We start from the raw sequence: 27,854 nt of genomic DNA, 5'->3' as shown, positions 1-27,854 counted from the left end.
TTCATTAAATACATGATATTCTCCTAATTATTAATAAAAATTAATTAAAAAGAGATAGTTATCGGCATGTCGGTAAATGGAGTGTCGACAGTCCTATCAGCATTCCGTTTGCCGACAAGCCTGTCGGTTGTCCACTACCACGACACACTTATCAGTACCTACTCGGATGCTTGTCGGCATGCGGAATGTCGGTAGGCCTTTAGTCCGTATTCCGCATACCGGGCGTGCGGAATACCGATAGGCCTTTGGTCTACATTTCACGTGCCAACAGGCCCCCGTATCCAGTGCCACGTAGGCTGTCAGCGTGCAGAATACCGACAGGTCCCTTCGGTATTCCGCGTGCCGATAAGTACCTATTTTTATAATTTTTTTAATTTAGCTATTATTTTTGTAAGTTTCTAATGAAATAATATTATTAAAAACTCACTCTTTTCTTTTGGTTCCCCCTCCCCTCCAACATGGCTCTTGAAAAAAAATTACTTCTAAAAACCCCAAGGTTTCTAACTTCCATTATGGCCCCTAACCCATGTGTTTTTAAGAGTAAATTTTGGAAACTACATATACTTTGATAAAATTATCGTAAAACTACATATTTAAGCAATAGTTTCACAAACTACAGATTTAGTGCTAATTTTATCGCAAAACTATAGGTTCCATAGAAGTTGTTCTCAGCTCTGTTACCATGACGATCAAGCCCCGCTTGCAGTCTCATAGTAGCTGTCAGCTCATGAAACGGACCATCCGAGATCTTATGAAACTATAGATACTTTGGTAAAATTATCGTAAATCATAAAATTACAGATTTAAGCAACAGTTTCACAAAACTACAAGTTAACGTCGATTTTCTTATAAAACTATATTTCTATCACAGACTTGTTTAACTTGACGAATGAGCCCTACTTGCAGTCACATGAACTTTTGAATGGTCCGTTTCATAAGCTGTCAGCTGCTATGAGACTGCAAGCGAGGTCTAGTCCTCATGGTAACAAGGCTGGGAATAATTCCTCTAGAATATATAGTTTTACGATAAAATCGGCACTAAATCTGTAGTTTTGTGAAATTATTACTTAATTTGGTAGTTTTGCGATAATTTTATCAAAGTATTCGTAATTTTACGATAGAATTGACACTAAATCTGTAGTTTTGTGAAATTATTACTTACATATGTAGTTTTATGATAGTTTTATAAAAATATATGTAATTTTATAAAATTTACTTTTTTTTTAACAAAGCCCTTGACCCATGTTATTAGTCTCCTCTCCTAATTCGCTCCGTCAGGACATAAAGGGGAAATGCAACTCATCCTCTTGTGCATGTATAGTCTATTTCGTCCATTTATTTATCATCCAATATTTATCCATCTGTTGATTCTTTCACCTATCTATAAATTTTTAATATATTCTTTTAATCCGAATTTTAATATAAATAAATGATTTTGATAGTCCGTATGCTACGTGGAAATTTCTCTTTCCGGCCCAAAGCCCTAAACAATCTTCCATAGGCTTGCCCAGCCCACGTTCCGCTGTTCGCACTTCGCAGTCTCATCACCACTCCGCCCAATGACGAGGGTCACCTCGTCGCCGGCGTCTCATCCTCTCCTCCCCCTCCCCGAAACCCAACCGAATCCCAGGCTCGGCGGGAGAAGCGCCGGAGCCCGAGAAGAAGCGGCGTGAGCGCCTTCTCCATTCGCTTCTCCGACCCCATGGAGCAACCGGAATGCGCTCGCTCGTCTCGGTCGCTCCAGTCGTCGAGCGGCGATCCTCCCCAACGGTAATGCATCTGCTCCGATCCCCTACTCTGCGATCCTCGCGCTTCCGTGGGATTCCGCGGTGGGCTTAGGTGCCGTTGGGATCGGTTGTTGACGTGGCGATTCGGTATCGCACGGTGTCCAATGGTGAGCGCACGGTTGAGGTCGACTGGTTGAGCACTCGTGGTTCGAACGCGTTGCTTCGGAGTACCGTAGTTGGACGCTGAGTATATGAGGTCAGCAGATAGAAAGACTTGTGGTCACCATCAGCAAGCTGAAACAAACAACTGATTGTAAAAGCTAGATTGTGACCACAATCTGCAAATTAGAACAAACAACTAGATTATAAAAGCTGGATTGTAATCCAGCAATCCGCCTTCTACCAGCTTTTGCAATTCACTATCTAACTTTTTACAATTCAGCTTTTACAATCCAGCTTCTTACAATCTCTAGCTGAAACAAACAGTCTCTTAGTAGCCATAGTGGCGGGCCCAGGATTTTCAGCTTGGGTATACATACATGTCGCGCTCGTGCCTGCATGTGTAGCCACATGTGCCCCGCCTTACTCGTGCTGCCGCCACCCTCCAAGCTCGAGCCCGTGCCCACGCCACGCCCCACCACCACAACCCTTGCCTCGTTCGCGCCCGCGCCGCGCCGTCCTCCATCTCAGGAACGCGGTCGTCACGCAGTCACACACAGTCTCAACCTCTTAGGAATCGACGCACTTACGCACGCGGTCATCACTCGTGCCTCGCAGGCGTCTAGGACCCTATGTGTGGCCGCGTGGGTAGTGGGTCATGAGCTTTGGCCGCGTCAACGCCGGTCATATTGTGAATCGCGGTCAACATGCACACATACAAAACATGACACTAGCTAAGTGTTCATACGTTGCAACGAAAACACCTACATCCATATTCAATAAACTCTATTAGCAAGAGAAGGTAGCATATCAACGTGCTTGGCTGATCTATAAAATGGTTGTTGAATTACAACATTAAAGCCTAGATCCATGCGTTAACTCGCAATTGTAGCAAGAACAGAAAAATCTAGATCACTAGCAATTGCCTCAACATCGGCAGTGCCCTCGCCCGCATCGTGCCATGATAAGCCCACCTTCGCCCTGCTGATGCCTGCACCACCACCATGCTCCGCCAACGCCAGGCCCGCCTCCGCCCTGCTGGCGCCTGCACCACCGTCGTGCCCCACCAGGCCCACCTTCGCCGGCTTGTGCCGTCACCCTCCATATCGTTGCTTCTAGGTTTTGACAATTCGTGGAGAGCAGAGATGTTGATTGTTGGACTTGTGCGTGTGCCGTACTGCCGTGTGCGTCGAGTGGGCGTGGGGAGTCAGCATGGCCGCATGGACTGTGGGCCTATGGGGTGGGGTGTGGCCGTGGGCAACTGGGCTACATCCCGCGCGGGCTTAGCTAGTTAGCTGAATACCTGATGCATACCTAATACCTAATACATAATACTATATATAGATATTTTTTTGCAAAAAAAAATTGGGTGTACATATGTACACCCATGAACCTTCTTGTGCCCACCCATGAGTGGCCAGATGGTTCTATCTGAGCATGCATTGTCAGAAGTCAGAACACTGGTGTTTGCCATGCTGGCACTGCGGTCGATCTCTGTGGATCCTTGCGCCCTTTGATCAGATTGGTTCTCTGTATGATCTCAAGTACTTTATCTAAAGATTTTTGTCAACAATTTTACTGTTTGATATTCTTAACGCATTATGTTTATCCATGTGTAGATATAGCTGTTATTTGTAAATGCTATATGTTATAGTGGTTCTTCATCGTTGAGTTTCCTTCGGTTGATCTTACCTTGAATTGCTCTTGTTCCTTAACATTTCTTTCTTAATCAGGATCAGATACTTGTTTTCCTTTTTGTAATCTTATTTTATAGTCTCCATGGTGTTATTGTTATATGCCATTATGAGCGATATGCAATCCTTGTTTTCTTGTCTCTTCTGAAAAAAAAGTAGTCCACAACAATTTCAGTTTAAAAGGCCTTCGGAACTGCAGACTTGCATGCCTGCAAGGATCTGGTTTGCATTCATGCATAGGGCGAAAAGAACAAATGAACACCAGTGATGCTTGCAACTGAACACTTTTTCTCATGATTGCTAATATGAACATCATAATCTTTTATTGAGATGGGTGACATCTGAAGATGACCTCGAAATGCTAGTTTGTTTCATATGATATGAGTCAGTTACTCTAGTACTTAACTGTCAACTAATAAAACATATTTTTTCAACTGATATCTGTGGATTTTAGTTTCTAAATTATGAATGGTACTGCCTTGTTATAGATGTTTATCTGCATCTGTCCTTCAGCTTGATCCTTGGAACCTGTTAGGCCAACCGAAATTTTTTGTTAAGAACTCGTAAATGTCTAAATGATTTTTTATATCAGCATAGAAAGAGCACAAATGGAGGGGGTGATTGTTGACATTGCTACTGAATTTCTGTCTGCCTCTTTCTTGCATATGTCAAGGGGTGGAACAGGGTGTCCTTTGTACCTCTTGTATTGTTTCTTTATTTTTCTATAGGTTGTATTACTTGTTTCTTGAAATAGTGGTTATCTGAACTGGTGACTAAGAATAATTGTTCATCACCAAATGTATCAGAAGCGCCTTTTTTTCATAAACGAAGAGTTGTCCCTATTAATGTTACAGATGAGCACTTAGCATCGAAAGCCTGCTTTTGACCTGCAGAACTTTAAGAAAGCACGTTTATATCCTGAAAAAAAATACATAAATTCCAAACCAATGCATTTTTTTACTATATTCTGGGAAGAAATGTATTGCTATTAGATTTAGATTATTCCCCTTCTAAATTTTGATACTTCAATCTTTGTACACCTTGTGTTTGTGTTAGATTAGATGTTAATGAGCCAACTATATCATGGGTTCTATCTAGAGTGAGGGGCCTTTTGGATTTTGTGTGATTTCGTATATATATTTAATATCAACTCTTGTATTATTCTTAAAATATGAAATTTTCTTGGTTCCTACCTTCTGCCACCGACACCACTCTCCTTTTGGCAGTTGAAGTATAGTGCAGCAACTGGTGGTCCAAGATTGTAAATTGCCGAGAAGTCTCTTATGTTGAAATTTTGCCGCCATCCTGGTGCATAAACACTTTGTCGTGCTTGCTGTTTGAATAGCACAAAAACAATCCGATGAATTCCAGCGGGTGGCCTTGGGCTTTCGTAGGGAACTATTTCATTGCCTGAAAAAGTGCGTATTCCTTATTAGAATTGCTTTGCTAGATTTCATTTTTTTGAGGTGAAGGATAGCTTTAACCATTTTGCAGTACTGACTGTTCTAACTGTTTTTCACTACCTGCTCCTCAACATTGTGATGTAGACTTTTTTTCCCTGCAGTTCTGTGACATCACTCTTCAGTATTCATTACGCACCTCCCTTACCTCCATTGCTACTCACTATAAATTTATTCAAGATATACAGTAGCTTGTGGTACAGTTTAAATTAAAATTAGACAATGTAGTCTATTTATATGATGGACGCCATGGTGATATTTTACTAAACAAAGATCAGTTATCATACTTTTCACTACAGATGAGTTATTGCTATCTATGACATATGCTGTATAGACCCCCCATATCATTTAAACTAAAGTAAATATCAAAGTCGAACATATATTTTCTACAGGTAATTTTTTCCCATTATTTGAGCATACAGGAAAAGGGAGATAGATCATTTGCAGAGCTTAGTTATCATCAAGCCTGAATTGTAAAATTAGTAAATGCATGAGGTCTAGTATAATATGCTACTTTTGTTCCATTTGTTCAAAAATCATTTAAAGTTCTGCTTACCACTTAAATTACTTGCAATCGATTGATTAGTGGAGAAGTTTGTCTATGTGATGGCCTAAGCAAAACAGAACTTGGTCCGATCAGAGGATTGGGCTGCTATATTGTGCATGCACTACTGAAGATATGCTTATGACTCCAGTAATGCTACCTGGCTTGAAACAAGTCCAAGATACAATTTTCAACCACTTTCCAAGACTCCAAGTGACAGTACTGTGTTTTATACTGAAGACAGTACTAGTGTTTTGTGATAACTGATAACCATAACTATGTTTTGTCTCATGCTAATATGTGGCCCTTGTGATTTGCAGTTGGTAGCTTCTTTAGGGGGACCACTAGACCAGAAAGCAATGTGGCAACTTTATAGCCCGGTGTTTCCTCTACACAATAAGGTCACTCTATTATTTCGTTTTCATCTAGGAATGGAAGTTATAATTTAAAAAAACTGAAGGATGTCTCACAGATTTAATTTATAGCTGTATCCTGTATTTCTGTGGGCCGGTGGGCCCACACAGAAGATACCACTGGTCGAGCATTATATATTGTCAAGCAGTGGGGCAGGTAACAGTGTCCATCTACTTGATTTCCTGTAGAAGTCTCACCACACTGACTAATGTGATCAAGTGGGGCCCACAGAAAGTTACATGATGTCAGATACTTAACTTGAGGCGCTGTTGGGCAGATAACAACCGTCCAACTGCTTAACCTGCATCAAAATAGGTGCAGTCACATATTAGAGTGGGGTCCCTCCCCCTCTCTCTAAGGTGCTTTGCATTTGATTCTCAGATATGCATATTTAAATTAATTCTGGATAGTTTAATCTTCAACATATTAAGCATAAAACTGTGCTAGTATGTAATATTATTCTTCTCAGTTGCTGCAATGATGTTAAATCCAAAAGGTAGGAAAATGATGAAAATTCAGTTGAAAGAGGTGAGGTAGTAGGCATTATGGTAATTAAGGCTATTGAACCAGAATGTCTGATCCAAGGAAAAGAATATCAGCTTATTGTATTTTAACCTACTAAATGCGCATAGCATGCACTTGGCACAGCTGGGACTTGATGCAGATGTTAGATTTTGGTAGTTTATATGACACCAATTGCAATTGGTTTGGGAACGATTTAAACATCTGTTGAGTTGATCTTGGTTTATTACAAGATGCATTAATCTACTATGAGTCCCTGTGCACATTTTTCCTTGTAAAATTTGACCTTACTACTAAGCATGGATGTCATGTACCAAAGCACAAGCCTGCTACATGAGATACATGCATCACCGCTTCGTTGTAAATGATGTGTGGCTTAGCATCTTTGAAATTAGGCAAACATTTTCTCAGCAAAAAGGAAAATGATTTCATCAAAGGCTTACATCTTTTTGCTAAGTTCACAACAATTATTTTGCCAAACTCAAACATGTTACATTAGCAATAGTGAATCTTCCTTAATTACTTTTCTATCATCTTGTGTTTTTCCATTGACATAGATTTAACTAATCACCTGGCTTGTTTCGTTGCCAAGAGGTGCTGGTGAAACATTTACAACCAGTATAAGATGACATGGGTTATGTGACCGTTCATGTTAAGATCAAATGCATCAAAGTGCAAAAGTATATGTGTATCGTCAGGTACTCAGCTATATTTCTTCTTTGGAATAATTGAGCAAATTTTGTAGTACCATAAGAATCGGAGTTGTTTGCTTATCATGTTATTGTAACAATAAAGTTCAAAGATCTGTATATGTCTTAAATGATATTTTTGCAACAGGAGGTTATGTAAAGGGTTACCCACCAAAACAACATGCATCTTTTGCCTCTGGTATATCTGTCACCAACCTGTAGAGCCAAGAAGAAAATAAGCAAGGCCCCACCTTTAGATCTTTGATCAGCATCAGAACTACTCATGCACAATGCAAATTATTAAGTACGTAACTTCTTTTTGCTGAAAAAAGTTAAGAACGTAACTGTGTAGGTCATATATGAATTAAAAACAATAATATTCAGGTAAGAGGTTAACTTTGGTGTTTCTATTAAGGACAAATGAGCTACACGTACACAGATCACACTAATAAAAACTATTGTATGAATTGTTGATATATATTATGGTGCCACATTCTTATTAGCTAGTAGCAGCCTAGAATTTAATCAATTGACCAAACAAAAAACTTCATTGCAGCGGACGACCATCATGTTGCTTTGGACCATCCTATTAAAGGTTAATTTTATGTTCGTATAATCAGTTGCAATGATTCTTCATATCTTCTGCTAGCTTGATCGGCTTCTAGATATTCTTAGCTACAAAATCTCATATTTTATATATCTTCTAGATATTCCTAGCCACAATTCTCAAGCTTATACATTCAAATAGTAGTCATCTTGTCTTCTGACAAATTAAACAACCATAATTTTCAATTGAGCATTAGCAGTACACGATGGTTTTCTTGAACTCTAGTCTAAGCATTGTCAGCCTTTTCTCTCATAGATTCAGACTATCACTTTGCATGCATGCATATTTGATGTTTTTCATGCCAATCTTGTAATTAATGCTTTATTCGATAAAATATTTTTTATGACAGTACCTTGTTATGTTCAATGATTGTGGCAACTGAGAATGATGTCCCTAAAGTAGTCAGGTAGAAAATAAAATAAATTCCAATATTGCTTATTTTATTTCCAAGCTACACAATATCAATTTAACTGGTAAGTGGTAACTAATGAATTCTGTCAACAAATGACGATGTGAACAAAGAGACTTGGGTTAAGGGAACTACGGTGATAGAAAATAATTAGGCTATCACAGAAACTGTGCTTTCTTACCCAATAGTACAAAACAAGAGTTCTTCAGATGTTGATGGATGGAAAAGAAACACCCCCCTCCTTTTTCGAGAGGGCTGCATTCCAATCCTGCAGGTTGTCTAGGTAAGGGGTTCTTGAACTATAAGCATAACAAAAAAAAAAAAGTGGCAAGTAGTATTCATTGGTTTTTTCGCGAAATGTGGCATTGTTGTGAGTTTAAGAATAATGCAATGCAACACTGTGCTTAAATAATAAATATAATAAGCTCACCAATGCAAATATTCCCTGTACTCTGGTTTGCTTGGACTTGGTGCGTCAGGATCCACCATAACCTTATAAGAGGTAACTTTGTATTTTAGTATTTAGATATAGATAGGACCAGTTATACGTTTATAAAATAGCTGTGACTTAACTCTACAGAGCAAATATATTAAAAAGAGAGAGAATACTTTTGGTGGAAATTTACTGTATGATGTGATCTTTTGACGTTAGAGACCATAAAAAAAGTTGTGACAAAACCCAAGTTCTTAAGTGTGGATGCTTGTGTATACAGTGTGCCACGAATGTACTATGTGCCTGTGAGCAAGATAGGAAGAAAGGGGTGTGGAAGCTATTTATCTTGTGTCATCTACTTCTCTTAGTTTTCTACCATGGGTTTTGGGCTTGAAATATGGTTACGGGATATTCCTTGGGCAGTACAGTTATTTATCTATGTCCATGTCTAGTCAGTTCAGAAGATGTTCAAAGGCAGCAAGTATACAAACTTAATGTGAGAGATCTCCAAGCAACGCATACACATGTAAGGCCTTATCCTATCCAGTATCCTTGCACAGTTGTACCACAGAGTACAAACAAGATAGGGTGCAGAGGCATATTCTAAAGTAGCATGTAGGATATATGTACTTGATCATAAGCAAAAGGATGCTATGTGTTCGTTGTGCAGTAGATGGATCCTCTTCTTTGTTCTCACTACAATATTCTGTGCAACCTATTCAACAATCCCTAATAGTTGTTTGGTCAAAAGTCGTATGTGGACCTATATTTGTGCAGGTCATATCGCTTGTTTTTCGTGAAACAGCATTTTTGCATTTTGTGTGTGTGTGTATTTTTTTAAAAAAAAATTGAAACATAGGTTGCTTTGAGCATGGAGTTTGTCATATAAGTTGGTATTTGATGTGCGTGGATCACCCTAAGAACTCCATTGGTTACTCTAGGCATTACCTCTTCTCACATGAGAGTAATTTTTTTAGTTGAAGCTTTGAATGGATCAAAATCATGTTTCACCTTACCTAATGCAATGCGGAAAATACCTGCACACAACTCCTACAAGCTATTATGATCACTTACAAGTGTGTAGAGCTTCGTTTGGTCATGACCTTCAATCTCAACATGCGGTACATTGAACACTGCAGATGATCGTAGCCCGGTGCCATTTGTGATCTCCTTCTCACCATAATTAACCCTCATTGCAGCTGACTTTACAAAAGGATCCAATACATCACCGATTACCTGGCTCAATGCCAAAGGATCCCTCCCTCGCGACATATTTCAGTATTATTTTTGAGCTGATGGCTATAGAAGACAAACTTTGTTGATCCTCGGTTCACAACGGGATGGGAATACAGTGTGGTGGAAGTGCTATCTAATGATATTTCCGTGGGAAGAACAGAGCAGTTCGTCATAAATTTATATTAGTTGTGAAGCATCCACTTTATGTTCATAACATTCCATTGAGCACTATAAGAAGATAGAATCTTACTTTCACATAATATTATTATTTTCTGTTATAGTTGCTTCTTTGTTGCATGGACATGTAGAGTACCTATCAACCTCCAGATGGCCCAGTTGTAGTTGAAGCTGTACGATCTTTTTGAATGATATCTATCGTCAGTTTTTCATGCATATATTCTCCAAAGATTTGGAGGTATGTTTAAAGCTCCAAGAGTTAGCCTCCCCTGCATGGCGCCTTGCCTAGGCTTGGCCAAAGATTCACGATGAGTCATTTCATGTTCAACTTACTTCTCTGAGTGGTGAGCACTCAGTTGGAGAAATATTCTTTGGATCAACATCACAATGCAAGAGTATGAAACCTGGGGAGGTAGTGGCGGGTCATTAGCAATCGTCTTCTTTCTCTTTATTTGCTTTTGCTTGATGGCAATAGAAGTATCTAGTACTTCACCCTTGAGGGAAAACTATTCCCTGGTCCTGTTCTATGAGGGTTCGTGTGCTTATCTCCCATGGTCCTCATAAATGCGAGCTGAATATTAAGTTTCTTAGTGTATTTTCTATGGTATGTATATGCTTCACCACTTGCCTATTGAAGCTTCCCATAGAGTGATCTGGACATGGCAAATTGCCATTGCAAAGTATGCTTGTCTTAAAAAACTACATAACACTAACGGGTTGATTCCACCTGACTTTTCCTGTTATGTTTCAGTGTCATAGTTCCGATTTTGATCTTCTAATGTCTATTTTCATTTTCATACGATCGTCATGTATTTATGTGTAGCTACTTCTTTCCTTTAACAGAATGCAGTTGTATGCCTGTACAGGATTATTCAGACCAAACAGGAACCAGAGAAGCATCTCCATGCCTGTATAGTAGCATCAATGTCTTGATATCATCAGATGGACTTATGATTCCTCATGGCATTTAAAATCTTGCCGCATGCAGAAATTACACTTTTGATGGTGCGAATGAGCGGGCATTTAGAATTTTCAAGAACCGGAGGATAGAGTACTATCGTGAGCTTGCATTCAAGTTGTTCGAGCAAGAACACCACATGCTGCCTCGGCTCTCCACATACGCGTCAAGATCTGCGACTGCTGTAAAGGATCCACACAGATTTGATTTTTTTTTCAGCAGGGAATAAAAGGTGAGGACCACTGCCTATTACATGCTATACCTTATACTCTACTTTATCGTAAGCTTCAGAATAAGTACACCGTACTGTCCCAGGCTTCTGTCAACTTTTCTGGACAGCATGTTAGACAATATACTGGACTGCGAGAAACAATATAAGGAAAATCAATTACATGGCAATGGGGTACCCATTGCTTTCCAGCATTCATAACTGCATATAGGGCAATCTGGTTTTGACTATTAGATAAGTACTACTTTGCACGTGTACTTCAGCAAAGTTGCTTGAAGACATGCAAGTGCGCAGTTAGCGCACAAAAACACTTTCTAAAAGTAAAGGGAATATACTCTGACATATAACAATCTTCTTGGAATAAAGGTTCAGCCTTGAAGATCAGATGGGCATCTCTACCAGTACGTAGCAAGCAGAAAGGCAGAAGATCGGCTTTGAATTTGTGAAAGTTCTTACATGGCAATCGCAAGGGGGAAAAGGCACCAGGGAACCCCCCCGCACTGCAAACAGCCTACACCCAGCTTCTGTGGATGAACTCTTTGCAGTCTTGCCGTGCCGACCGTTGGTGCCGCCTGTGCTCTCTCCAGACTTTTTGTGAGCCAGCTGGAAATAGTGCTAAAGTTGGATCTATTCCAGGTGGGAACTGAATCTATTCTACTGGTGGGCAATCTTATCGCTATGAAAAACTGCATCTAAATATGCTAGATAAAGCTTACAGCACTCTCTTTTGGTTTTTCTTTTAGCAGCTAATGGCTAATGCTGGAGTCCTGGGGCCCTATGCTTGCCGTCTGCCAAAGTACTTGCTATGAGTTTGCAAGTTTGACTTTTGGCATTGAATCGGATGATTGGCATCACCAATTTCTCAAGTCAACTCTTCCAGTTTGAACAATGTGCGATGGTTCTAGAGGTAAGACCCTTGCAATAGATACGTGATACTGGTCGACCGGTTGACTCAGATTGCTTTTACATCCTACATTGCGGGGCTTGTTTAGGGTCTGTTTGTTTCAGCTTCAGATTGTGGCTTTTAGTTTTTATAATTTTAGCTTTTACAATCAGAAGCTGAAACAAACAGACAGCTTTTGGTTATAGCTTTTTAAAATCTGCTGGTTAGATTGTGGGTATCTAAGAAGCTGGTTTTTCTCAACTTTTGATAGATTGTGAAAGTCTATTTTATTAAACTGTCCATCAAATTTTTTTAAAATCTACAATTAAAAACTTTTTACAATCCAGCTTTTCACAATCCAGCTTCTATAAGCTGCTTTTCAGAATCTCCAGCTGAAACAAACATGCCCTTAGACTGGTGGCCGGAAACAAATCTCAAACGGAATAGATTGGTGAGGATTATTTGGGAATCACTCCAATGAAGACGAGGTGAAAGTCTGCAGTACACAGCGAAGTGAATTGCAGCAGTCCAGATGCCTACATTACACGGTCCGTAGAGGGCAGATGAAGCGCCAACAGCACAAGCTGATGTTTGATAAATTGTGGATTTGACCAAGAAGACACGGTCTGGCCTAGTTTCCATGCAGAGCTGCTGGGAGCCGTTGGTTTGGCCCAACGACGCACCTTCTTTTGGGTACCCCAAAATCATGTTACAGAATGGGCCTGCTTGCAGGATCAGGACTGAGATGACAAAACAACGTTCGTGATCCTCTAAAAAAAACAACGTTCGTGAGGCAAAGTATGATGTCTAGTCTCGTGTATTGGTTCCTCTACCCTTTTTTTTTTTTTGTCTCGTGTATTGGTTGTGCATTTAATGGAACGCATGCTATTCAGAAGAACTCAAGAAAATTGTACCCGAGCAATTCCTACAAGTTCCACTGGTAATTTCAAGTTCTTGTATTACTTGTTCCTCCACCAGCAGGGGGAATCATCAGCTAATTTTTGTTTGAGGGCTCTGTCTTGGTTTATGTTCTATCTTCGTCGTCTTGTTTGTCTGACTACCTCCTATGCCATTGGCCATTGCCAGCACCAGTCACCAGAAAACCCACGGCTTTTCTTCAAAACACATACTACTATTTTTCTTTCATGCCAGCGTGTTTACAGCACCTTCAAACCGGCCAACGACAGGCCAAGCAGAGAGCGAAGTCGGTCGTCGAAGACGTGCCTGCCTACCTAGAGAAACCGGGGTCAGAGATGGTCAAATGAACGGTTCGACATGGCACAGGTCTATTGAGACATGATCTATTTAAGCATGTTAGTTAAATGAGTCGTGTCGTGTCGGTCTAAGTGTCGCAATTTCAACTCAGGCACGATCCATTTAAGATTGGGTCATGCCGTGCCGGTTCACGGCACAGTAGACCCGATGATTTCCTTTTGACCGTCAGCCCACAAAAATTTGAAAAAAAATCTCAAAAACTTGCTTTCACTAGGAATTGAATACTCAACCTTCTATTTGGGAGTCAAACACACTACCATTGCACTAAACAAATTATATAAAATACTAAAAATATAAACAATTAAATGGGATGGGCCGTGCCGGCCCATCGTGCCGCAGCTCCGGCCCAGGCACGGCCCAAATCATCATGTCGTGCCAGCCCGACCTGTTAGCCATCGTGTCGTGCTGTGTCTGGGCCGTGCCTTGGGCCGGTCTATGTTATACGGTCCATTTGGACATCTTTATCGGGTCTGCGGCTAAAGCTTCTTTACCTCAGATGCACTAGGAGCCTCTGCAATTATAAATTTACTACTGTTTTGAACCGTTGTTGTAAATTTATCATTAAAAAATTATAAAAATATATCAAAACTGTCATTCGAGTAGTATTCTTATAAAAAGTAAAAAATCAATAATAAATTTGCAAATGTCCCAACAATATTTGGACATGGAAAGAGAAGACCCATACCGTCACGGGTAAAACTATAGCCACCACAGCAAGAACGACAGGGACATATAGTATAATAGATAAATTTATAATATACCACCGAATAACTATCTAATTCATAATATATTATCTAATATGAAAATAACGTATGAAACCTAAATCCAATCTAGAGATGGTCAAATAGCCCAGTCAGACCAGCTCGGCACGGGCCTAGTTAGGCATGGCCTGATAGGCCTGGCTAGTGTAATGGATCGTCCCGTGCCGCGCCCTCGACCCACAGCACAGCCTGTCATGCATCGTGCCATGCCAGATCAGCCCGAGTACAATTGCAATCTACGCGGCACGACATACCTGGTGGGCATGACAGACACAGTACCACGAGCGGCCTGTCGGCCCAAAAATAAAAATAAAAAATAGCTACAAAATTTTAAAAATATTAAAAATAAATTAAAAATAGCTATAAAATTAAAAATATATATAGAAAATATAAAATAGTCAGATCCAAACATACTGGGTTTGATCGCACCCGTGCTGACCTGACTTAAACAAATCGACTAACCTACCGTGCCACGCGCTTTACCTAAACACAGCCTATAATCTCGTGTCATGCTGTTCGACCTAGCTCGACTAGAACTATACCGTACCTAGACCTCAGAGCGACCAATAAACACGACACATGTAGCCATATTCGATCCAATCCATATATCATCGACATAAAATAACATACAACGAACATAGCACATCGTGGAAGCGAAGCAAGCCGAGGCGAGGAGTAGCGGAATAAAAAAGGAAACGAGCAGGGCGCGGAGTGCGCAGGTCGTTAAGTCTGGTAAGCGCGAGCGGCACACGGCACGCGTCCACGCTGTCCTTCGCGCCCTGACGGCTGTCACGTCGCCTCCTCATCACGACGCCACCGAAGCCCAGCCAAGCCGAGCCAGACCAGACCAAGCCCCACCACCTCGCACGCGATCATTTCGCCAGCCCATCGCCACCGCCCCCCTCCGCTCCCGCGCCTCCTCCTCCCCCGCCTCGTCGTCGTCTGGTCCCGCCCCCTCGCCGCCCCTCTTCTCAGGTGAGCCCCTCTCCTTCCATTTTTGCGCGGCGGGGGGTTGTTTCGCGGGGTGTGCGCGGCGGCGCTATGGTCTGCTACGGCCGTGCGCCGGTAGGTTTCGACTCGGCGACGTCGTGTTGGTATCCGCGCAGGGGTGGTGGGGGAAGCGCGGCGCGATGGTGTTGCTCTCTCTCCGATGCGGGGTCGCGGGATTCGGTGGTCTCAATTCCGACCCGATCCGGCTGGCGTGTAGGGCTTGATTCGGGACTGGCAGCCGGCGAGCGCAGGGTGGGTTTGTGGGCGCGCGCTCGAGTTCGGTTATGGTTCGGGTCCTAGATGATGGTTCGTTTGGTGCCGGAACTGTGCCTGGGGGTTTGGGTTTCCGCAATGCTTGTATATAGTTTGATAGTGGTAGAAATTGGATAATGATGGTTTAAGCAACCTGGTAGTGTTAGTTCGGTTCTGAGGTCAGTCGCGGATGAGGCCGCGCTGTGGTGTGCCGTTGGGGCTTGTGGCCTTCGGTCTTTGTTATTTGGGTAGTCTCGGTTTCTTCTTTTCTTAGGTGTGTGTTTTGTTTTTTCCAGTTTGTTGGCTTGGGTCTGTTTGGTGTTGTACTTGTTTGTTCTTCCTTCTCTAATGAAATGCTACGCAGCACTCCTGCACGTTCGAGGAAAAAATGTGGCCTTAACATACATGCAATTGTATATGGGGATGTCTGGTGCTACGTAGTTAAGGATCCTTGTGCATGAATCTGGTCATGAAATGAGACAAAAGATGTAGGGCTGAGGTAGTTATTGATTGGGACGTGGAAATATTAAGCTTGGTTGATTCCAGCCAGGATGAACATCTTAAGTCTAGAAAAGAAACTAACGATGGAACATGTTGATAATAGTTCACTTAAACGAGGGGTATTGGCAGAACTGGATGCCAGTCTAGAGCTCTTTTTTCCAGTCAGCGGAAGTAGAATTGTATTGTGATCCATGGCCACACTGTTTTTTCGAGACAATGTTTCCATGTATATCCGTGTAATTGAAGTAGTAATACTCTTAGTTAAAATTATGTGTTGATGGCCAATTTGTTCTCTTTTGTTTGAATTAAAGGCATATAGGTAGAAAGAAGTCAAAAGAGAGGTCACTATGCGCCGGTGGTTTTGCTGCACTCAATTTCATGCATCATATCGTGAACATGAAAATGAACTTCCCATCAGCCTGGATGAGAAAGAAGGTACCCTTATTATTTAGTGCCTTTTTGTCCTCGTGTTAAATCGTTGATCTTCAAGGTTGCTCATATAAGGCCTATGTTCTTAGAAGATTAGAAATGAGTTTGCAACTCCTGTGGATACTGAATTTGCCCAGATTTGTATGTCAGTCTCTTGGATTCTTCAGAGGCATGTTGGGAATGTTGAGTAATTCTGTACCAAAATGATGATATTACTGTCATGTCAAATAATGTTGATTGCTTGTGAGGCAAATTGCAGGATGTGTGGAACATCTGATACTAGTGTTCTCTGAACAATGAACCCTTCTCTAATTAGCCCAAATCCTTGTAGGAAAATGTATGGCATCCACGTAATCTGAGCTTCTAACCTTTCGAAAGATAACAAGTATGAGCACCTAAATATAGACCATTATGATCCTTCTATTTCAATGCTTCAACTGAAGGAAGACATTGATAAGAAATTGACAACGTTCTCTTTGATGCAAACAAACACATTTTTTGTATCCAAAGCTGTCATAATGTTATGCTACAAGGCAGTGCATTTTTTCAGCAGCGCGTCAGATTTTCTTGCCTGTTGAACTTTCTCATAGTTCATTACTGGTTAGATGCTTAAAAAATTGTTGAAAAAGGGAATGTGTTATGCATTTCTTATTGCTTTCTCGCTGTTCTCTGTTTGCCTGTTGTGCTTCGACTGATGGGCCTTAAGTTTTTTGTCATTACATGGCTATCAGGAAATGGTTTTTCTCCCAAAAGTGATCCCACCAAAGCACCTCCTCCCATTGAAATTCCTGAATTATCATTTGAAGAGCTCAAAGAAAAGACTGACAATTTTGGATCAAAGGCTTTGGTTGGTGAAGGATCATATGGAAGAGTGTATTACGCAATTCTAGACAGCGGAAAACATGTTGCTGTGAAAAAGCTTGATGCTTCAACAGACCCTGAATTTGATAATGAGTTTTTGACACAGGTATGGTTTTATAATTATGTGCTCATCTTACCAATTATTATATTATGTACTGTTTGTTCTATCCATATTAAGCTTTAGTATTGACCATATACTATATTATCTTATTTTCCATAGGTATCCATTGCCTCAAAATTAAAGCATGATAATTTTGTGGAGATGCTTGGATACTGTGTGGAAGGAAATCAGCGTTTAGTGGCCTATGAATTTGCTACTATGGGTTCTCTACATGATATTTTGCATGGTATGAATGATTTATTACTGTATCACAGTAAATGCATACAAGCCCTCTAATATTACTCATATAGTTACTTCAAGGTTTTAAGCTGTTCCCCTGTTTCTTTCGTAGCACATCATGACCAAAACAATTCACATCTAGTGCTCTGATCTGTTTTGCTTTTCTCCTTTTTTTTGTCATACAAAAGGAAGAAAGGGTGTTCCAGGTGCACAGCCTGGCCCAGCACTTGACTGGGTGCAGAGGGTTAAGATTGCTATAGATGCTGCTAAAGGGCTAGCATATCTTCATGAAATGGTCCAGCCTTCGATAGTCCACCGGGACATACGGTCTAGCAATGTTCTTCTATTTGAGGACTACAAAGCAAAAATTGCAGATTTCAATCTTTCAAATCAGTCCCCAGATATGGCTGCACGTTTGCATTCTACTCGTGTCCTTGGAACCTTCGGCTATCATGCTCCAGAGTAATTATTCAACGCAAATGTTTGAACATCATTTGAGCTTCTAGATTAATTTATCAAACAATCTAGTAAATTTATGTTTGTTAACAATGCAGGTATGCCATGACTGGCCAGCTAACTCAGAAAAGTGATGTATACAGCTTTGGAGTTGTTCTTTTAGAGCTTCTAACAGGAAGAAAACCAGTAGATCATACAATGCCTAGAGGTCAGCAGAGTTTGGTTACATGGGTAAGCATTTGGTTCCTTACAAGTCTACTATTCAAACATAACAATTGGTTGCCAACTACAGCTTAGTGGTAAAGGGTACAACTGTTCAATTGATAATTGCTCTTCACGAAACAAGGAAAACATGTGTACACAAATAAACAACAAGAGGTACTTACTGCTTTTATTATAACTACGTGCTCTATACAATGGTCTATGGTTGTAACAAACTATTTCTAAGTGGTGTACTAGGCTACTAGCTGCTCTTCTTATTTTGTGCTACTTGATTATCTCCCTGAGATACATTGGCTAGTGGAGGTGATTGTCACCCAGCCAACCAGGTTTCGGTTCTCACCTTCTACATATTAATGTTAGGGTTGACGTCTCTCCCCCTAGCCGAGTTTTTTTATTTCTATTTTGTGCTACTTTATTTGGAGATATAATCAACAACTCTAATTTACGTAGTTATTTCTTTGTTGATTAGAGTTTTTCATTTACTATAATCAACTCAATTACTTACCAGATTCAGGGGATCAGTTTGGTCTGATTCATGGCAGTGTCTCTGCATGTTCATAGCAGTTTGAAACTTTTAATGCAAGATTCACTAGCAAATATACTGGTGGCTAGGCACGGTGCCCAGATTAACTTACTAGATTCATGGGATCGGTTTGGTCAAATTCATGGCAATATCTCTGCATGTTCATAGCAGTTTGAAACTTTGAATACAAAGTTCACAAGCATATATACTGGCAACAAGGCAGTGTCCAGATTAATGACTTCTTGTATATTTTGTCATTTCATATAGGCAACACCTCGATTGACTGAGGATACGGTGAAACAATGTGTTGATCCAAGATTAAAGGGCGAGTATCCTCCAAAAGGAGTTGCCAAGGTCTGCCTCCCTCCCTTCTGTGCATGCATGCTTGTGTGTGGTGGCTGTTGGCTGTTGCGAGTAAGAACATTAAGCAACATCTTCAACCAATTTTTTACTCAATGGTTCTCTTCTGTTTATTGCAGCTTGCAGCGGTGGCAGCACTCTGTGTGCAGTACGAATCTGAGTTCAGACCCAGCATGAGCATTGTATTCAAGGCACTCTCTCCCCTTCTTCAACATAAACTGCAACCACCACCAGCCGCAGCTCCTTCAGATGCCTGACGTACTCGGTTCAACATGAATGTAAAGAGATATCATTTCCTCATAGGTGCGTGTGTCGTTTTACAGTACTATCGTTTGCTTGTCAGGTGATTAGTGTCACACTAATAACGGCAGTGTGAACTAATGCATATCTTTACCTTAGGTTGCTACAAGAGGAGGCTTGCACTTGTTCATTCCTTTTGCTGTGTGCTGTCCTGCCTTCGTTCGTTGGGCGATATGTGCTTGGTTGGACAGAGATCGTGGCCACCTAATAATCGTGTTCTGGATCTATAGTGTAACATGCGAAGGGTCTAACTTTTCATGGCTTGATTCTTTTTTGTTTGCCTTTGTCTGATGTTGAGCTGACCCCTCCACTGTACATTCTGTTGGTTGCGAGGCTTTTTGTGCTTGCTTATGCGTGAGATTGCCCACATTGTTTTCTTTTCCCGGAAATACGTTTTCTAACTTCAATGAGCATTTGGCAAAAGTGTTTGGTATTATTCCAGTTAATGTTTGGTAACAACTTCGATGAATATTTGGTAGCAATTTTAGTGGAAACTATGTATAAACTCAATAATTAAAGGGAAGAAAAAAAGTCCAGTTAAATGCCTAGTACCACCTACGCGCACGTATGTGTAGCTATAACCTGCCCATCGGAGGTGCGTGCAAATTGGACGACCATCATTGATGACATGTTCTACCGTTAGCACATCCGGCAACAAGATGAGGAAATCCTCTGGCCTGAAATGGTGTATGGAAAGATCGTCGACGTTGAGGTTGAACCTCCTAGCAATTGCCTCCTTAACTTCTTGAGGTGTGACCGGCGGCTTGGTGCCAATAACAGTTACGAAGAATGTCCGACGAAGATCATCTTCGGCCTCAGCGATGTTCTCAGAACGGTCCAGCAAGCATAACCCCCCTCCCCCCAACGGAGATGCGGAGGCCTCCGCCGTGGGAACCGCCAACGTCTGGTGTTGCGGAGCCGGTCCCGGTTGATCAGCGCCACCACCAGAAGCAACCCCAATCCAGCTAAGCGGAGGCGACGCCCCAGCCATCATCGAGGAAGAACGGAGTATGTGACGGCGGTGATGTCGGCAGCCACCCTGAACGCCGTGACCAACACCCGGAACCATCGGTGGTGGCGGAAAGGCAACGCGGCGCCAATCGAACCTTCGGCCACCTTGTGCCAAAGGGCAGGTGACACCCGCCGGCACACGAGACAGCGCCGCACAGTGGCTCGTCGTGAGGCAGTTGAAACATTTACCCCTGAGCGCCTCCGGGACCAGCTGGCGCGGCTGCCACGGAGGGCGAAGGAGTCTCCGTCGTGACTCGCGAGCACCTGTCCACCACCTTCAGCCAACCATCCACGTCCAGACCGAGCTCTGGTTCGGCAGCATGGACAACCACCGACCGGACAATGGGATGGCACTGGGGCAACAGGGGACGATGAGGAGGAGCCTGGTCCGCCGCCGCCTTGGGCCCGAGCGACGTGGCGGAGATCACCGAGGGCGCTGGAGCCGAAGCAGTTCGCGAGAGCTCCTGCCCCAACACCACATCACGGAACGAGGCCAGGAGAGCGGGGAGCCCAGGAGAAGGAGCGCTGGCATCGAGCCACCGCATCTCCTTGGAATGGCCCACCGGAGAGGAACGACCAGGCGGACGGTGATAGGTCAGAAAACGGCGCCCTGGAGGGAGATGAGGAGGTGGCCGGCTTCAAGGAGGAAGACGCGACCGGGGAGATGGCCGCCGGGCTCGGTTGAGACGTCGGCGTGGGGCTATATATACGGTGGTGGTGGAGGGCACCGGGAGAGGAAGGGGAAGCGTACATCTTCACCTCCTCGTGGCGTTGCATTTGAAATGTGAAGGACCTTAATGCTTGTTTGTGATTTAAGCCATGATATGATTTAAGAGAACTGCCTGCAGTTTGAATGGAGGAATCCAGTTCGGCCTGGTTTTCATTTGTTGGTGTGTATAGCCCAACCCTGATAGCTTCAAGTCTGTAAGGCTATTTAAGTGATCTTCATTGACTATACCATTTAGTTTCCAAGAAGTTCAAAAATATCGTACGGTATGGAGCACAGTAGTAAAACTCTCGGTGGTGAGCTGAGCCCGCCGGGGTTTGAACCCCATGCGTCGCATGCACCGTCTAAATAGACTTCAATAAAGGCTCCGGGAAGGGAGTCCGGTGTTAAAGAAGATGTTCCAAAATATACAATTGTGTGGGTGCTCGCTTCCACGATGGTATTTACTCAGGTGCAAATTAATTAGAATAAGGGTACCCACCAACCCTCTTTTGTTTCACCAATAACACTAGTTTTCTAAAAAAATTAATTTGAGAAAATAATGTTATTGGTTGAACTAAAGAAGATAGGTGGATACCCTTAAGTTAATTAATTTACACATCTAATATTTCCCCTGTGAGCTTATTGCCTGAGAGAATCAAGTAGGTCAGGTTGCTCAGTGGTCCTGACCGATTTGGGAGCTCCCAACCAATATTACTAAGAGACAAATCTAACATTTGCAGCTTGTTACAACGACAGTTTGGTAATCTTTCCATTGATTCTATGATATTCCCTGTAGTATTGCTATTCTCTAGATCTAGAACCTCCAGGTTGCATAGGTTTTTGAAACTTGATGGTATCATGGCTAACATGAGGTTATTTTGTTGGAAACAAACTCGTTCGAGTGATGCCATTTTCCCTATCTCGTTGGGAATTGGGCCATAAAAGTTACAAAATCTGATGTTAAGAAAAGCGAGGCTAGTTGCGTTCCAAAACCAGTTGGTAGTGCTAAAGATGCTCTCTGAGATGTCGAGCACCTTAAGTGCTGTGAGATTAAATTGACGAAGAGAAGGAACTGTATTTCTGAGTCGACTGTGTCTTAGGTGAAGTTCTTTTAATGCAGGAAACATGATAATTTCATGAACCCAATCCACTGCAGTGCTAAGGTTTACATAGCTCAAGTCGAGGTGCTTCAATGAGGATAATTGTGATAGCCATGCAAGGTTGACTGAGAAGGGATATATTTCAGGTTGTAAAAGCCCCGTCATTTGATATCAAGATAGACAAAAGTCTGGTGAGGTTCCCGACTTGTGGGAGTATTCTTCCATAGAGCAAGGTGTATGAAAGGTTGAGATACCTACTCGACATGGAGCCATGAAACTCTGGTATTTGTGCCCCATAGAAGCTGTTTCAATTCAAGTCTAGAAATCTCAGTTGTTGTGAACTGATCAAAGAGTAGCTTATCTCACCTCCCACTTTATCTGCATCGTTGTTGGTGGTGTTACAGTCCTCGATGCTTCCCCTAAGATTAAGCTTGACAACGTGGCCAGTTTTTTGGCTGCACCTAACTCCCTTCCAGTTGCAACAATAATCTTCACCTTGCCATGACGATAGGTAGTTATTAGGGTTCCAGAGGCTTGCCTTGATGGATAGAAGCGCCACCCTCTCGTCTGCGACACAGCTCCCATTTGATGTTGATGAATGAGTGGAGGTTGTGGCTAGTGGGAAAGAGGGGATAAGGCACAACACTATTCGAGTTTCTTGAACAAGAAACCTGTACTCTAATGTGGGTTTTGAATGGGAATATATTTGGATGCAATATGATGGATATTTGGTTCATGAAGATGCACACTCACGATACTTGGATCATGTTATATAGTGATTTCACACTAGAAGAGCTCTGTCCATATATATATGGAGAAGTTATTGGTACCGGTAAGTTTAGTTAAGGGTTTGTTTGGTTTAATTGAGATTTTTTTAAAGCTGTTGTTGAAAAGCTATTTTTAATTAGTTTTTGATACAAATAAAATATATAATATAGGTAATCTCTCTTAGAACACTATCTCTCAAAAGTTACAGAAAGCTCATCTAAAACAGTTTTTGTCTTATAATAATAATGGTGATTTTTCCTTCTTATAAGCTATTTTTAGAAATCGATGGTTTAATTCAGTTTTCTGCTTCTATAGTAAAAACCAATAAAAACTGAACCAAATAGAACCTTAAAGTCAATCTCGACTTCAACAAGTACAACAAAGGCAATAGGGCAAGGTCAGTAGCTGTAAGGATAGCTGAAAAAATGCCCAGGATTGCACTGTAGTCAGTGTACATCCACTCTAGGCGATTCTGGTCGACAAAGAGGAGCCATTCAAGAGTGGAGGAAGAGAATGGAGATTATTTATGTTGTAACTTGTAAAAGTTTAATTGGGACAGCTTACTGATTTCGTGTGATTTTGCGAGGCTTATTGAATTGCCGTATGGAATAGACATTTCTTTAACTCGAACAAGATCCAGAATTTGGGTGTGATAGTCTGTTCTGGGATAGCTAGCTATGACAGTACTCCGGCTGTTGTGGTGATCTAGTCAGACGCCATGGACGATCGAGGCAGCAGGCGAGTGGGAGCGGCGGGCGACGCCGAGTGCTGGGCGACCACGGAGCCTGCTGGCCGACGGCCTGATCTCCACAACCGACGAGGAGGAAGAGGAGAAGCCCAGAAACATCCATCTCTTGCATCACGTATTAGTGCCGTGACTGTTTTTATAATACGATTTTGTTTAATAATTATAATATTTTTAATTAAAAATTACTCTATATGATTGTAAATGTAGATCGTTTTAGCCTCCTCAACTATTACCTAAATATAAGTTATTCTCGAACTTCTATAAATTTTTTTTTCTATTTTATTCTATTCTTACCCTTATTTAATAAATACTATCACTCTCACAAATGAATAAGTTATCTTTTCCAATGCAGAATAAATAAAGAACAACAAGATCATTTAATCTATTTTCTTAATACTTATATACAAGTCTAAAACGATCTACATTTACAATTAGAGGGAATATAATGTATTAAGTATAGTTTTTTCTTTTTTTCAAAATAAATATATTTTTTCTATAGGTTAAATTGATGATAATAATGAGAAAAGAATAAAAATTAGAAACAGTGATAAATAAGAAATTTAATTTTACAGGATAATAAATAGAAACTATTTTATTTTTTATGACAAATAAAGAATTTTCTTTATCGGATGAAACGGAGCGTGAATGAACTGTAGGATTTTGGGCCGGGCCGACTCCGTCATGACTCATGAGCGTAAGATCCCATGACGCAAACGGGCCGAGCCAACCCGCCGCCGACCCATCTCCTCTCCTCTCCGTCCTGCGCTGCCGCGGCGGCTCCAGCTCTCCGCCGGCGGCGGCCGACTGAAGCTGCAGGAGGTGCGGCGGGAAGCTGCCGCCGGGGGGAGATGAGCGGCGGGAGCGTGAGCGCGGTGTTCTACGCGGACAAGTACCACCCGATCCAGGCCGGCAGCATCGACGGAACGGACGTCGCGCCACACGATAACGCCGTCCTCCGCGCCCACGTCTGCTCCCAAGCCGGCCTCTGTGCGTGGTCCCCTCTCTCCTCCGCTTCCCCCTTCCGTTTCTCTTCCCGCCCCCTTTTGTTTCTCTCTCTGGCTCACCTTGGGTAGTGGGGTTTCCCCTTTCGTTTCAGACGACCCGTTTGGCGACCCCAAGGCCACCGGCGATCCCCACTGCACGGTCTTCGTTGGCCGCCTCTCGCGCCAGACCGACGACGACACGCTTCGGAAGGTGCGCTCCCACCCTCTCTCCCTCGCGCTTGCTTGCTTGCTGCAGTAGTCTTCTCTCTTGTGCTTGTGTGCTGAGTAAGCCGTTGTCTCATGGTCGGGGTAGTGGATTCTTGCTGTTTATGCAGGCGATGAGCAGGTATGGGAGGGTGAAAAGCATGCGGTTGGTGCGTGACATTGGTGAGAAACTGAGCATTGACTTGCTTTCTTGAATTCCCCTTTTTGGATTTTACATGGAGATAGAATATCACGATTATCCAAAAACAACTTGCATGGTACTACTATTGTAGTGAACATATCATCGATGCAATTCGTGCCAATTGCCAATGCTCCGAGTACCTAGTGAAGCATTCCAGATTCCACAACTTTGATAAGCTTAAATTGGGGATATTACCTTAAAATCTTAAACCAGCAGCATGAATTTGCAATTTTCAATTTTCTAAACAACTGGTAGTTGTCAGTACTCAGTAGACAACAAATAGCGTGACTGGGGGCAAGTGCTTTCAGAGATTGTTCTTTTCTCTTGTTACTTTAGTTTGTATTGATGAAACTACTTGATTTGCAGTTACTGGCGCTTCTCGTGGTTATGCATTTGTTGAGTATGAATCTGACAGAGAGATGTGCCGTGCCTATGAGGTATCTGCGATATGATGTTTTGAGTTCTGCATTCTCGTTTCTTGCTGCATTTTGAGTCTTTTTAATATCTAAACAAAAATTTCACTGCATTTGTCCTGAAGGATGCACACCATTCCATTATTGATGGCAGTGAAGTGATTGTAGATTACTATAGGCAGCAGCTTATGCCTGGATGGATACCAAGGAGGCTAGGTATGTTTGCCTGCTCAAATGCTGTTTACATGTTTATAGCTCATGATATTTCTTGATGATCTTTATATTACTTCAAATGGCCCTTTTATAGGAGGAGGGCTTGGAGGTAAGAAAGAATCTGGTCAGCTTCGGTTTGGAGGTCGAGAGAGGCCATTCCGTGCTCCCTTGTATGAACATAAACCATTTATTAGAATCCTGTATTTCTGATGACGCAATTCATGATAATGTGCTTCAGAATTTTAAGGTTTTTGACATATCTTTTGTACAAAACAGGAGACCTATTCCTTATGATGAACTGAAGAAGCTTGGGATCCCACCACCACCTGAAGGGCGGTATATGACACGTTTTCAGGTAGCTCTCGCCTATTTTGGCTTCATCAATTTTACCCTATACTGTCAAAAGGGAATAGTACTATTTCCGATTTCATTACATTTGAGACTAGTAACTTACTGCATTCGTCCTTTTAATTCTTAAAACTTATTGTTATAAATTTCTAGCTCTTCGTGTTTTTAGAATAATTTTCTAACAGTTAGAAACTTAGAAGATTTGATCAGGAAGAACAAATTGACTGTTGCCTGGGAATATTAGGCAGAAAGAAACAACCTTGTTTCTTGTTTATATTTTTTTTTCCTGGACTATTCATACATTGTTGTCATTAATCAACCCTGACAGTCTGGAAAACTAGTAACTTTACCATGGAGCATGACAGAATTGTTTTTTACTCTTCTGTCCTATGATACTGAAAGAGATTCTTGAACATTGGTGTTTGTCATTATACGTTTCATGTTTGTGGCACAAGGTATTTTGGCTGTTTCATGTCTGCTTATTGCCATAAGCGAAATTTCACTGCCTACCCCACTACCACAGGTTCCCCCACCACCTAGGCGGAAAAGTAGCAATATTGACAGGGAAGATTCACCTCCTAGGAGAAGATCCAGGGACAGGGCGGCTGATGGTATGCACAGAAGGCAAAGAAGTCCAACTAAAGATGATGCCCACGGTAGGAAAAGCACCCATGACCGACAAGAAGAATCACAAAGCCGAAGGAGTGAAAGATCATCCAGTACGAGGGAGGGCAGCAGCTATAGCAGGCAGAGAAAACCAAAGGGAGATGAAGATGGTCATCGCAAGCGGAGACGAAGCCCTGAACCAGGCGAGGTATCTCCAGCAGAGGAGGATAGTAGCTACAAAAGAGAAAGAACTCCAAGCGATGCCGGTCGCAGCCCTGATCGGTACCATCACCGTCGGCGCCACAGAGAGCACACATATGAGAGCAGCCATTCTCAGCACAGGGACCACCGGCACCACGGTGACCGTGCTCACTCAAGAAGCTAGAGCCGAGATTACAGCCACTAGATCTCGAGTTGCGTAGGTTATTTTTATATGCATATTGCATGATGTAAAATCTGAAGCCCTGTTTGCCTGTGTACTTTTGAAATCTGCCTGTGTACTTCTTGATTTGGTAAGGTTGCTGTCCTGTAAGGCTGTAGACTAATTCCCCAGGCGTCCTTGCCGTACAAAGCAAAGCGAGAAGATATGAATCGCTTGCGTTGATCAATGTAAATAGTGACTTTGTCTGAGTGGTATAGTTTAAGTTTTGCTCACTCGACAGTTGCAGTTTGATTTTGTTGCCTCGTCAACACAAGCGTTTTGTCCTCAAGGGAACCTTTAGCTATTTGGACCGCTAGGCTAGTAAGACCATCTCTAATTATATTTTTTTATTTCGTTTTTTTAATTTCTTTCTATTCTTTTTTTTCTTTTATCTCTAACAGTTTTTAGATTTGTGAAAGAAAAGAAAGATAATCCTGTTTTAGAAAGAATAACTTTAAATTCCCGTGACAAAAACTGTAAAAAAATATTGAAACGCTAAATATAAGGGAAATCTCTTTATACCATCTTCAATCATATTCATTTTATTTATTTATTTTTTTTGATTTATTTTTCCATTCTCACTCTCTTTATTTTCTCTCATCTTTAATCACGAAATGAAAAAAGAATCTCATCTTAAAGAAAATAATTTTAAATTTTTTTTTTATAAGAACTATGAAAAATTTCGTCGTGAAGTGATTATGGAGTACAAAGGAAACC

At 41.8% G+C, this 27,854-nt stretch overlaps 3 protein-coding genes, 1 long non-coding RNA gene and 1 pseudogene across 17 annotated transcripts; 3 read left to right on the top strand and 2 right to left on the bottom strand.

Annotated features, from left to right (window-relative positions):
- Positions 1 to 1,509: 1,509 nt before the first annotated feature.
- On the top strand, positions 1,510 to 13,159 carry LOC133901381 (uncharacterized). Of its 11 annotated transcripts, XR_009906726.1 has the most exons (7): positions 1,510 to 1,770; positions 5,905 to 6,357; positions 7,113 to 7,218; positions 7,766 to 11,261; positions 11,625 to 11,894; positions 12,005 to 12,165; positions 12,555 to 13,156. It is a non-coding gene; the product is annotated as an uncharacterized LOC133901381 (long non-coding RNA). The 11 variants fall into 11 exon arrangements; XR_009906727.1 differs by having other exon boundaries at positions 5,905 to 10,981; positions 11,060 to 11,261; positions 12,555 to 13,159; XR_009906723.1 differs by having other exon boundaries at positions 5,905 to 6,154; positions 6,276 to 11,261; positions 12,555 to 13,158.
- Positions 3,596 to 9,930, bottom strand: LOC133901380 (protein FLOWERING LOCUS T-like). Its single transcript, XM_062342747.1, has 5 exons — positions 9,733 to 9,930; positions 8,656 to 8,717; positions 7,382 to 7,425; positions 4,774 to 4,990; positions 3,596 to 4,108 (listed from the first exon to the last, which is right to left on the bottom strand). The coding sequence occupies exons 1-5, from the start codon at positions 9,928 to 9,930 to the stop codon at positions 4,090 to 4,092; spliced, it is 540 nt and encodes a 179-aa protein (XP_062198731.1). The 3' UTR covers positions 3,596 to 4,089.
- Positions 13,160 to 14,832: 1,673 nt separating the features above from the next.
- Positions 14,833 to 19,845, top strand: LOC133901152 (PTI1-like tyrosine-protein kinase 3). Of its 4 annotated transcripts, none has more exons than XM_062342421.1 (9): positions 14,833 to 15,152; positions 16,240 to 16,355; positions 17,056 to 17,316; positions 17,431 to 17,557; positions 17,739 to 18,012; positions 18,105 to 18,237; positions 19,019 to 19,105; positions 19,231 to 19,414; positions 19,511 to 19,845. In XM_062342421.1, the coding sequence occupies exons 2-8, from the start codon at positions 16,299 to 16,301 to the stop codon at positions 19,366 to 19,368; spliced, it is 1,077 nt and encodes a 358-aa protein (XP_062198405.1). In that variant the 5' UTR covers positions 14,833 to 15,152; positions 16,240 to 16,298; the 3' UTR covers positions 19,369 to 19,414; positions 19,511 to 19,845. The 4 variants fall into 4 exon arrangements, with proteins under 4 accessions (XP_062198405.1, XP_062198404.1, XP_062198403.1 ...); XM_062342420.1 differs by having other exon boundaries at positions 14,841 to 15,152; positions 16,232 to 16,355; XM_062342419.1 differs by having other exon boundaries at positions 14,844 to 15,152; positions 17,081 to 17,316.
- A 1,897-nt stretch (positions 19,846 to 21,742) lies between these two features.
- On the bottom strand, positions 21,743 to 23,850 carry LOC133902340 (receptor-like protein EIX2; annotated as a pseudogene).
- Positions 23,851 to 24,432: 582 nt separating this feature from the next.
- Positions 24,433 to 27,346, top strand: LOC133902167 (U11/U12 small nuclear ribonucleoprotein 35 kDa protein). The gene is made up of 8 exons (XM_062343766.1): positions 24,433 to 24,734; positions 24,844 to 24,941; positions 25,066 to 25,117; positions 25,503 to 25,573; positions 25,675 to 25,765; positions 25,857 to 25,932; positions 26,039 to 26,117; positions 26,634 to 27,346. The coding sequence occupies exons 1-8, from the start codon at positions 24,452 to 24,454 to the stop codon at positions 27,099 to 27,101; spliced, it is 1,218 nt and encodes a 405-aa protein (XP_062199750.1). The 5' UTR covers positions 24,433 to 24,451; the 3' UTR covers positions 27,102 to 27,346.
- Positions 27,347 to 27,854: the final 508 nt, after the last annotated feature.

This window comes from Phragmites australis, chromosome 20 (assembly GCF_958298935.1).
Source record: "Phragmites australis chromosome 20, lpPhrAust1.1, whole genome shotgun sequence".
NCBI classification, from domain to species: Eukaryota; Viridiplantae; Streptophyta; class Magnoliopsida; order Poales; family Poaceae; genus Phragmites; species Phragmites australis.
This window is presented reverse-complemented; position numbering and strand designations above follow the sequence as displayed.

Coding starts and splice junctions, on each gene's coding strand:
- LOC133901380 (XM_062342747.1), bottom strand. CDS start 9,930: ATGTCGCGAGGGAGGGATCCTTTGGCATTGAGCCAGGTAATCGGTGAT. Junction 7,426..8,655: donor TACAGGGAATATTTGCATTG/GTGAGCTTATTA, acceptor TTGGCTCTACAG/GTTGGTGACAGATATACCAG. Junction 4,991..7,381: donor AAAAGATGCATGTTGTTTTG/GTGGGTAACCCT, acceptor GCACTTTTTCAG/GCAATGAAATAGTTCCCTAC.
- LOC133901152 (XM_062342419.1), top strand. CDS start 16,268: ATGCGCCGGTGGTTTTGCTGCACTCAATTTCATGCATCATATCGTGAA. Junction 18,238..19,018: donor AGCAGAGTTTGGTTACATGG/GTAAGCATTTGG, acceptor CATTTCATATAG/GCAACACCTCGATTGACTGA. Junction 19,106..19,230: donor CTCCAAAAGGAGTTGCCAAG/GTCTGCCTCCCT, acceptor TGTTTATTGCAG/CTTGCAGCGGTGGCAGCACT.
- LOC133902167 (XM_062343766.1), top strand. CDS start 24,452: ATGACGCAAACGGGCCGAGCCAACCCGCCGCCGACCCATCTCCTCTCC. Junction 24,942..25,065: donor ACGACGACACGCTTCGGAAG/GTGCGCTCCCAC, acceptor CTGTTTATGCAG/GCGATGAGCAGGTATGGGAG. Junction 25,933..26,038: donor AGGCCATTCCGTGCTCCCTT/GTATGAACATAA, acceptor TGTACAAAACAG/GAGACCTATTCCTTATGATG.